At 39.7% G+C, this 10,753-nt stretch overlaps 1 protein-coding gene across 1 annotated transcript in view; it reads right to left on the bottom strand.

Moving 5' to 3' along the window:
* The window catches only part of tpcn2 (two pore segment channel 2), a 71,099-nt gene continuing 60,346 nt past the window's right edge, over positions 1-10,753 (bottom strand). Inside the window, exons 23-25 of the mRNA XM_061707802.1 lie at positions 5,439-5,520; positions 2,782-2,873; positions 1-1,765 (exon numbers count right to left, since the gene is read on the bottom strand). Of these exons, the coding sequence (XP_061563786.1) occupies positions 1,687-1,765; positions 2,782-2,873; positions 5,439-5,520 (253 nt within the window). The 3' untranslated portion in view covers positions 1-1,686. The remainder of the gene's footprint in view (positions 1,766-2,781; positions 2,874-5,438; positions 5,521-10,753) is intronic.

Genomic DNA, 10,753 nt, shown 5'->3' with positions numbered 1-10,753 from the left:
AAAATATTTATTTGCAACATGTAAAATATACAAACTGTCACAATTTTCTCAATAAAAAAATAATGATTTTCTCCCCCAATAAAAAGCATTAAAACACATTTTAGAAACACTGAAGCAAACTGTAACTTCTCCTTTCAATGAGACGAGTTAGACACACACCAGTGATTTGATTTTTATTTCCCTTTTTGACTTTGCAAGTGTGATTGAAGCTATTTTATGTCAGAAATCGTTGTGCAACAATGTATTTAGGCTACAGTCCCTAAAGTCCCTGCATTTCAGCCCCTTAATACGATGGAAATGACCTGTACAGTACATTCAAGTGGAACATTCACATGAAAGATAAGAAAAGTGGCATGGTTCAGACACAAATTGCAAGTTTTTGCAAATGAATACATAACTGTTCACCAGGGGATTCTGGAGATCAGTCCAGATAGCCGTGCAGGAGATACAGTAAGTATTTCACTGCTTTAGTTAAAGGGGTTTCCTCGTTTCTGGCTTTTGATCTTCTGTGAAGCAGGAAAAAAGTCCCACAATGGACTGCATTGAACAATTCTTTCTACCAAACTATGACTAAAGCTAACTTTGGTACATGTTCAAAAAACTGCATAGCAACAACATAAAGCACTTTTAGGAAACGGCTGGTTTGTGACGGCTTTTCTTCCCGTCATGGAAGGAACCAGCACGTTTACTGGGGCCTACTAGTACATGAGCAGGATTTACATCAGGATTTATCTGGTACATGAGCAGGATTTACATCAGTATTTATCTGGTACATGAGCAGCATTTACATCAGTATTTATCTGGTACATGAACAGTATTTACATCAGTATTTATCTGGTACATGAGCAGGATTTACATCAGTATTTATCTGTTACATGAGCAGTATTTACTTCAGTATTTACATCAGTATTTTCACACTCATGGCTGTTACAACAACTTCAAGTCCCCATGAAATAAAATTCAAGGCTTAAATGTGTATTTTCCCTTTGCACCCTGAGCCTATTGTGGTCAGCAGTTGTTAGACACAATGAACTGAACAGTTCATGTCATTTGCAAAATGTACACATTTTAGTCCAAAACACAGGAATATGAAGGACTCAACATTCCATTTTCTTATTTTCAACCAAGTTAATATTTAGTGCAGATTCTTGGCTGTAAATCAATATTTCGACTTTCTCCTGCTAAGGCTGATCCTTTAAAGAACAATCTACCCCATCTTTAGTGGTTTAGTACGACACGACGGAGGCATTTCCCAAACGTTTCACGCTGATAACAGTAAAGTTACAGTTAGACGGATCTTTGTAGAATCCTACCAAGTACAACAGTAAATGTGCATTTGTGCATCGTTGTGAAACTGGGAGTGTTCGTAGAAGTGAAGCCACAGAGTTTCAGGGAGTTTTACTCCCAAACACGACGAGTCACCGCGTAAAAAAGTGCGAGTTCCCACGGGTTTGAGTCAAAGTAACATTTTACAATAATAACAGTCACATGAACAGGTTGAGTCTTCATGACGGCTCTGGTGAGAAACTCCCATCACCGACTCCTACTGCTGCTGGTGCTGCTGGTGTGTGTGTGTGTGTGTGTGTGTGTGTGTGTGTGTGTGTGTGTGTGTGTGTGTGTGTGTGTGTGTGTGTGTGTGTGTGTGGGGTGTGTGTGTCTGTGGTGTGTGTCTGTGGTGTGTGTGTGTCACCAGTGCAGGTGCAGATGGGGATGCTGGTGCAGCTGACACAGTAATTCTTCTTCCGTTGGCTCCTGGATCTGCTCTCTGGAAAGTCATAATGATAATAATAATAATTAAAGCTGCATTAGCGATGAACGGGCCCTCGCACTCACGGCCATAAGAATATCAGACATGACACCACCCAAGACTTCCTATGTCAAACCATTCAAAAGTTATGGCAGAAAATAGGAACTATGAGATATCGACCAATCAGAAGAAGGGGCGGGGCTAATTTTCACCAATTATGATCGAGGACTCAATACAGAGTCCCATGACACCACCCACGAGTCTTTATGTCAAACCATTCAAAAGTTTTGGCAGAGAATAGTATTCTAGGGGGCGCTGTTGAGCCGTTAGGCCACGCCCATTAATGCAAACCATGAAATATCAAATTTATCGCCAGGCCTGGCTTGCATGCCAAATTTGGTGCCTTTTGGGGAACTATCAAATATGGACCAATCAGATGAAGGGGGGGTGCGCTTTTTGGCGTCTAGCGTCGCCACGGTAACACTTTTGAAAGAGAAAAATAATGCGCGCCGTCGCAGGATGGAGACGCACATTTTTATGTATAACACACCTGGGTGCACGTTACGGTTCAGGCCGTATTAACTGCCGAAGGAATGGCATAAATTGCGCCAAAATTATGCGATTAATTCAGAATGTTCAGAATGGCCGACTTCCTGTTGGGTTTGGGCCATGGCGCCAAGAGACTTTTCTTTAAGTTGCAACATGATACAGGTGTGTACCGATTTTCGTGCATGTACGTCAAACCGTATCATGGGGCTTGAGGCACAAAGTTTTCTAGGGGGCGCTGTTGAGCCGTTAGGCCACGCCCATTAATACAAACTATGAAATATCAAGCCAGGCCTGGCTTGGTGCAAAATTTGGTGACTTTTGGGGCACGTTTAGGGGGGCAAAAAGGCCCTCATTTCGTCAGAAGAAAGAAGAAGAAGAAGAATTCCTACAGATACAATAGGGCCTTGGCACTGTAAGTGCTCGGGTCCTAATTAAAATAAGGAAAGACAAAGGTCCGTTCCTCATCTGTCAGAACTGAGACGTACTTGAACATGAGCTGGACGGAGGTTTGGTATCTGATCCGCTCCACGTCGGTGACGGAGCAGCTGTGACTGCGGTCCCACTTGTAGATGAAGTTCTGTCAGAAACGACACCGTCACATTTCAGTTTTAGCTCCGCTTGCAAAGACGAGGAAAAAATGCACTTTTGACATCAACATTTACATTAAGATGGTTCTTCTTCAAGACTTTTTGTCTCTGTGACATTCTGCCCTGTAGCACCCTATAATGTAATAATTTCCTGAAAATGTAATAACGCCTGAAAATGTAATAAAATTTGCACTTAACTCAATAGAAAATGTAATAAAACCCAATAATGTAATAACTTCCCCAATAATGTGATAAAATATCCTGACTGATATTGTAATAACATTTTTACCAATAATGTAATACCTTATTACATTATTGGGAATTTATTACATAGAACTCAAAGTCTGCAATTTAACCCAATAGTAATTCTGGTGATTCAAATCCAGCGTATATAACATTCTTAGATACTCAAAACACAAAATGTAGAACTCTGGACTGAAAATGAACATAAATATTACATTATTTGTCAAGTAATACATTATCAGTTTTGGAAAAAACTAGTGTAAAAACGTGTATTAAAGTCCCAATAATGTAATAAGGTATTACATTATCGGTAAAAATGTTATTATCAGTCAGGATATTTTATTACATTATTGGGGAAGTTATTACATTATTGGATTTTATTACATTTTCAAATGAGTTAAGTGCAAATTTTATTACATTTTCAGGAAATTATTACATTATAGGAAATTATTACATTATAGGGTGCTACAGGGTACAAAATTCAACTGAAATCATTTCTGTGAATAAAGCTGAATTTAATCCTAGTAGTTATTCAGTAATTCAGTGTAACACTGATTTCTGAAGCTGCATTAAAACAACTCAAGAGGAACAACTGCAGTCTTGCTGTTTTCATGAGAATTGTCCTACAAAAAGTTGCTGCTGTTGTTGTGGTTTTATGATATTCAACCAACTGATCCAAAGAGTATATGACTCAAATACACCTGGATTGACGGCTAAATGAACAGTATTAACCTGGAAGCTAAAAACTTGAAGCCTGTTGTGATTAGGGTTAATGCCAACTCCCTGAGAAATAAATAAGACACCTCATCAACCCGGCTGCCTTCAGCCTTCATGAAGTGGTGAATTTTTTTAGCCCCTTTTTTTGTGAGTGAAACAGTTTTTTAACTATTTCACTCGAACCTGAATTGAATTACTGTATTTTCTGGACTACAAGCCACTTTTTTCATAGGTTTTCAACCATGCAGCTTATACAAAGGTGCGGCTATTCTGTGGATTTTTCTTCCACCACCAGGGGGCGCTCTAACCAGAATTAGAATCAAAACTAAGACAAAATAAATGCAAAGAAGAATACGCTACTACTTCTTTAGCAGATAGAAGTAGGTAGAAGCAGATCTCAAACAGATAAATAGATAAATAAATACCAGTTATTTTCTCTTGGTTTTATTCAGCAAAGTTGCTGCCGTGTTAAAAGACACTGTTAGGAAAGGATCTATTTAGGTACAAACATGAACATCATTTACAGTTGAAAATCCTTCTGTACATGTAGTAAATATGTAATCTAACAACAGAAATATCTGCGGCTAAATATCTTCTTTTTTTTTTAAATAGAGAGGATGCGGCTTATAGTCCAGAAAATACGGCAGATGTATATTTTTGAATGCCATGAACACATGGAAAACAAATTATTATCCAGCAATTCACTTTAATACAAAATAACAAAATGAACTGAATAAATTAGTATCTTTCTTAAACAGAAAACTGTCCAGCTTAACTTAAAATAGTATAAATTAATATAAAACAATAGAAAGAAAGCACAACATCCATCCTGTAATAGTGCACATTTTTAGTGCAATAACAAAAGTGCAAACAGAAATTCTGTAGAAAACTAAACATATTTGTGTCTTAAAGGCCATGACTGTAGCTACAGTTGGAGTAAAACACAACAAAATAACTCATGAACTCAACAGCTCAATGCCATTTTTAACTGGCATTTTAATACCTGTATTTTCCGCACTTAAAAGCCTTTAATTTTCTCAAAAACCGGCAGTGCGCCTTATAATATGATCATTACGGTAATGTCTGTTACTGTAGTCAGGGGGATTGTGGGTAATGTAGTCAGGGGGATTGTGGGTAATGTAGTTGGTGTCGCTGAAGTAACGGCACTAAAAACGTCAGGAATGGTCACAGACGTTCAAGACAACAGCAGCGACGCTGACTCACATAATGGAGACTTTGACCAGACGGAGCAAAGCTGGTTTTTATTTTGTTAATAAAGTTTGACATACAGTACTACTACTTTTTTTTTGCATTTGCTGTAGGATTTTGTAGCATTTCCTGTAGCGCAGCTCCATCAGGTAGATACGTAACTCAACCCCAGCCACTATAGTACGCTATTTTACCAGATATTTAGTGCGCCTTATAATGCGGTGCGCCTTATAGTGCGGAAAAAGTTTTAAAATGCGTCATTCATTGAAGGTGCGTCTTATAGTGCGGAAAATACGGTACTTTAGTTTATAAATACGGGACGATTCAGTTTTTCCAGGGACGGTTGTCAACCCTGGGTGTGATGAAGCGTTTCTAAGGGAACTGACCTCCAGGATGAGAGCCACAAACAGGTTGACCCACATCACGGAGGACGTGAGCCACCAGCACACGAAGTAGATCTTAGACCACCTGGAGGAGAAACCAGGTGATCAGAAACCATTCAGATCATCATCATCATCATCATCATCATCATCATCATCATCATCATCATCATCATCATCATCAGCAGCAGCAGCAGCAGCAGCAGTACTCGAGTTGTAAAAGTAAATCAGGGGGGATGGTGGATTTGATCATATGGGGACAGATAATTTGTGCTGATTACAAATAATATAATATATTACAAATAATAGCAGTGACCAAAACACCTGCAGAAATACTGCAGGAATGACATAGCAGCAGTTAAATGCAGCCTTCTGTAAGCTTTAAATATCCACTGGGCTTACATCAAATACATCAAAACACAACAATAAAAAACACTTTTCTGAACTTATCAATATGACTCTGTCCTTCACAGGATAAGTAAAATGGATCACTGCAAAAACTCTAAATCTTAACAAGAATATTTGTCTTATTTCTAGTTAAAATGTCTCATTTTAGTAAAAAAATCTCATTACACTTAAAACAAGACTCATCACTGGAAAGAACAACAATTTTCACCTGTTTCAAGTAGATTTTGTGAGGTAAATCAACCTTTGAACTTGTTTTGTCATTGTGAAACTGTCACATGAGTGGCTAACAGAAGCCACATCAGCCACTTCCTGATCTACTAGGTTTTGAACTGTCCTGTGACAGGTCACCACTGTAATGTCAGGACTCAATCAAACGTTATCACTTCCACCCATTGTCCACTACCCAATGTCTACTGTCTACTGTTTACTATGCATTGTCCTCATATGATCAATTCCTGTCAAAGTTTCTTAATAAAAGCATCTTCTAGAGGGAGGATCTTGGGGAAGCTCAGGAGTTCTCAGTGAGGGCAGTTGCCCTGCACTCCTGTTGCTCTCCCCCCTCCTGCAGGAGTGCGCTAAAAACCCATTCCAAGATAGTCTTTGTGTCTTTCCTCATTATGAATTTATGTAATGCTGTGTTTAAACCTAACATTTTTGGTGCCCGAAACCCGAGACCCCAACATCTGAGGCGTCAGGACGATGCCCGGTGACGGGGTTCCTCGAGCCAGGGAGGGCATCTGAGACTGGGTAAGAAATGCTCCTCTCGATAGATACCTGGGGTATTTAAATGTGTTACTTTAATAGATGGGGTTATGGGGCTAATGGGGTTAGCCTGTGGTCTGGGACCACTGTGGAGAAGTCATGGACTTCACCAACACCCACGGGTCTGGGGACCCAACGAGAGGAGGTTTCTATTTGGAATGGGGTTTTAGGTTTTTTGTGTATGTTTGTTTTGGCCAATGTGTGTTTTGTCTAATGTTCTTGTTTAATGTTCATGACTGAAACTGTTTATGGACAATGTTGTGGTTTCTAAAACTGGGAAGTCAAGTTTCAATTGTTTACTGAAAAGATCAGTGCAAAACTGTCAAAAAGGGAAACTTATGAGCTAAAAGAAACTTAAAGTTAAGAAAAATAGCTGGCTAAAATAGCAGATGCGTGGTTAAACTGAAACTTATGCCTAAAATAATTTCTAAAAGATGCTTAATACGGGAGACGTCCCTAAAAACTAGGAAATAAAAGCTTGTGAAAAAATATTGTGCAAAATAATATACAGGAACTTTAAAAGATTGAAAATCAATTAATTTAAGGCTAAAAGAAAAAACTGATCAAAATGTTCAAAATGGGACAAGGTTCCAGCAAGAGTAAAAAGAAAGAAATGGGAAAGTTGTGAAAAAGAATGATATAAGAGATGTGATTTGATGGGAAATTGGGAAGTAGAAGAGAGAGGCTGCTGCAGAGTTTGCAGGGCCAGTCATGGTGCAGGGGGTGTGTGTGTGAGTGTAAACGGCTGAAGCAGGCCAAAGGTCATGACAAGCTGCAGATCAGATTGTCTGTGTAAGAAGTGCTACGAGAAGCTGCATGGGATGAGGCTTGGTGGATCCAGAGGGAGTGTCTTCTCATTTGGAGACTGGTGAGTGTTAAATTTTCTATGGGGAAATGTTTGTTAAAATGATACAAATAACTGTATTTGGATCTGTGTCTGCAAAGGGGACTTTTTGTCTGCTGGAAAACACAAGAGCTTCAGAGGGTGTTTTGTTTAGTGTTTCAAGTGAGAAACTCCCCTCTTGAGGAGGCAGAGAAATTGAGTAATATAGTTTTCTATCATTCTAAGCCCTGAATGAAGGTGTAGTGATGTAGAATTGTCAAATGGGGTTAATTCACTGTTGAATGATTGCAGATTACTTTTGTAATACTGTTTTTGGTCTATGTATGTTTTAATCGTATGGAAAGGTGACTGTGACATGAGTGTGAAACAAATCAATAATTTGTCTTTACTTTGTCTGTCTTGAAGTCACATACTGATACTGATCTAGGGCTGCAGCTATCGAATATTTTTGTAATCAAGTATTCTACTGAAAATTCCATTGATTAATCGAGTAATCGGATAAAACATATTTTTGTTTAGTTAAAGAAAAATTCTAAATATACATAAGATGTTAGATGTTAGTTGACATCACTAAGACTAAGTTATGTGGTACAGTGGGTTCATGGCTGTGCATTTGAAGACCTTGTTGATGTTGAAGATCCTTGTTTCTAACCTAGAAATGCCATTGCACCTGGTGTCACACATAACTTAAAAGGTTGGGTGTTTTTTCCACGTGTTTCAATTGAACTTTCATTTGTGTCAAGCTAATTTTATGTTCTAGTTAAGTTTTAAGTGAGAGTATTGGCAGTGTTCAAAATAAAATTATGAGACCTGCTGTATTGGAGCACATTAGGCACCAGCGCTAATTGTTTTATCCATGAATGATTACAGAGCTAAAATTGAAAACTACCCAGTTTAGCTTTATTACGTTTTTATTTGTCTGACATTTTCTGCCTTTTCTTTTAATTAAAACTGTAGCGGGAACAGAGGTCTATGTACCGGGTAAGGGCTGATTTATGGTTCCACGTTACAACAACGTAGAATGGGGCGCGTCGCTGCGTAGCCGTGGCAACAGAGCCTGCATGGCAGCGCAGCACCGCCAGCCGGACCGGCGCTCTCCGCCCTTGCCAGAGAGCTGCGTAGGCTGCGGCGTAGGCTCTGGGTCGATTTAATGCGGGACAATGATTTTGGCTTTAGAGGGGGAACATGGGATAAGAGACCAGAAGAATATAGCGTGGATTAAAAATAAAAGTTAAACGCTGAGCTACATGTGTCTCCCGTCAGGGCCATTACAGAGTGCCTGACCATGGCATGTTATAAAAACCAAACATGCCCGCCGCCTCTTTCTTCCCCCTTTAACGTGCGCAGCGCATGGATGTAGGCACAGGCATGGATCTATTTTGGGCGCAGCGTCAGCGCGTTGTGTTCCATTTAATGTAGTCGGGGCCTGTGACGGCCTGCCCCTCTCCCTCCTGATTGGCCATCCGGCTTCCTGGTTGGAAGTTGTGGCAGGTCGTCAGCCCAATTGGCCTCACCTGTGTGTGTGTGTGTGTGTGTGTGGGAGCCAGGGTATCTAGGGGCTGGTTCTGGGTTTCCACCTGCCAATGGGGAAATAAGTATTCTTTCCTCCTGCACAATACTTGCACTCAGCATACTTCATTCACCCACACATAGCATACATGACTGACACTCTACATTTAAACCTACATATACTTTTGGTTTGTTTTGATTTAATTTTTACTTTAATAAATTACATTTTTGAATTTGGTGACTCATGTGTGGACTCCCTCTTTGTCACTAACTGGGTTAACTGGGTGTGTGACAAAATGGGAGTTCGTCCTTTGGTCTGACTATTGGTTTTTGATGCTGGCATATGGTTTGTGTTCCTGTTAGGAATTTTAGTTTGGCCGTAGTTTTATTTGAAGTCATTTGGTTTCAGAGTGGCTTATTGGTAGCACCTGTTGAAGCCAATTAGTTAGGTGCCAGTGTTGGGAGTTCCACATGTGATACTTCTCTTCCAGATTTTCAGTTTTGAAGGAGGTTTTGGTCGGTGGAGTTTGGGAGTAGGAGAGCATTTGTCCTTAAGTTTTGTTTTTGTGGTTTGTAATGCTTTGGTTGCAATAAATAAGGTAAGGGTTGGAACTTTGAGACTGGTCTTGGGGAAGGTGTGTTTTCCTCTGTCCATATTGACAGAGTTTTCTTATTTTAGTTTGAGTTGGAGATTGCCGGTAGTCCTGTTTTGTCGGTTTTGTTTAAGGTTATAGATTTACCTGGTTTTTCTTTAGTGGGGAAAGTGCATGGTCCGACGGCCCATTGCGTGGCTGGCCCTGTGCTTACCCCTCTTTTGTTCTTTTTGGCCGGAATCTCCATCTCCTTTTGGTTCTTTACTTTTGGGTTAACCTTTTTTCCTTGTTTATTTTTTCCCCCAGGCTTTGTTTGTGGTTCCAACACTTAAAGTATTGATTTATTTATTTTTTCTTTGTCACTTTGTGTAGATAGTGTAGCATGGCATCTGTAGTGGATGAATTTGTTGATTCGCCGTCAGCAGCACAATTAGATCAGTGTGCTAAGGACCAGTTGCTGCTAATTGCTGAGAAGTATGAGCTTGAGGTAGCAGATAGAAAATTAAAGGAGTCTGTTAAAGTCAGTGTGAAGACAGGTTTGTTGGAGAAAGGAATTCTTAAACCTGGTGTGGGGACTCGTTCTTCAGTTTCTGCAGATACTGTTTTGAGTTTTGAGCAACAAAAGGAACTTTTGTTGTTAAAGCAAAAACATGAATGGCAGCTAGAACTGGCTTAATTCAAGAGGGTAAATTGTCAGGTTCGACTGATGGTGAAGGCCCTCGGTATCAGTCTGGTGCATCAGTGCCATCTAATACAAGGCTTTGAGATGGTGAAATTAAATGATTCCTCGAGGCAGAGAAAATTCCTCGATCATTTCTTGTAATCGAATTACTCAAATTATTGGAGGAATCGTTTCAGCCCTAGTTTCGTCCCGTAAAATGGGCGCCGCTGTGTTATGGATACAGTGGAGTGAGGCGTGTTCATGAGCCTATTGTCATTTGCATGTCAGTCAGTGACATTTTACACAGGAAAGGAGTGTGTGGAGAAGAAACAAACCCGTTGAACAATCTTTTTAGAAAAGAAGAACTCTGAGTGCATACTAGCCTATTCACACTGAAAATGTGTACATTTGTGATCAGTGTTGCTACCATTTAGGTTTGGAGTTCATCTGAAATGCACCAATTGAGTTTGCTTAGTGTAGTTTGAGGAGAAGTAATTTCCACATATGCACTAATACACAAAACCCACATGCAGATGATCTGAAG

Source organism: Cololabis saira, chromosome 2, assembly GCF_033807715.1.
Source record: "Cololabis saira isolate AMF1-May2022 chromosome 2, fColSai1.1, whole genome shotgun sequence".
In the NCBI taxonomy this organism is placed as follows: Eukaryota; Metazoa; Chordata; class Actinopteri; order Beloniformes; family Belonidae; genus Cololabis; species Cololabis saira.
The sequence above is the reverse complement of the archived record's forward strand: the minus strand, read 5'-3'. Positions and strand labels throughout refer to the sequence as shown.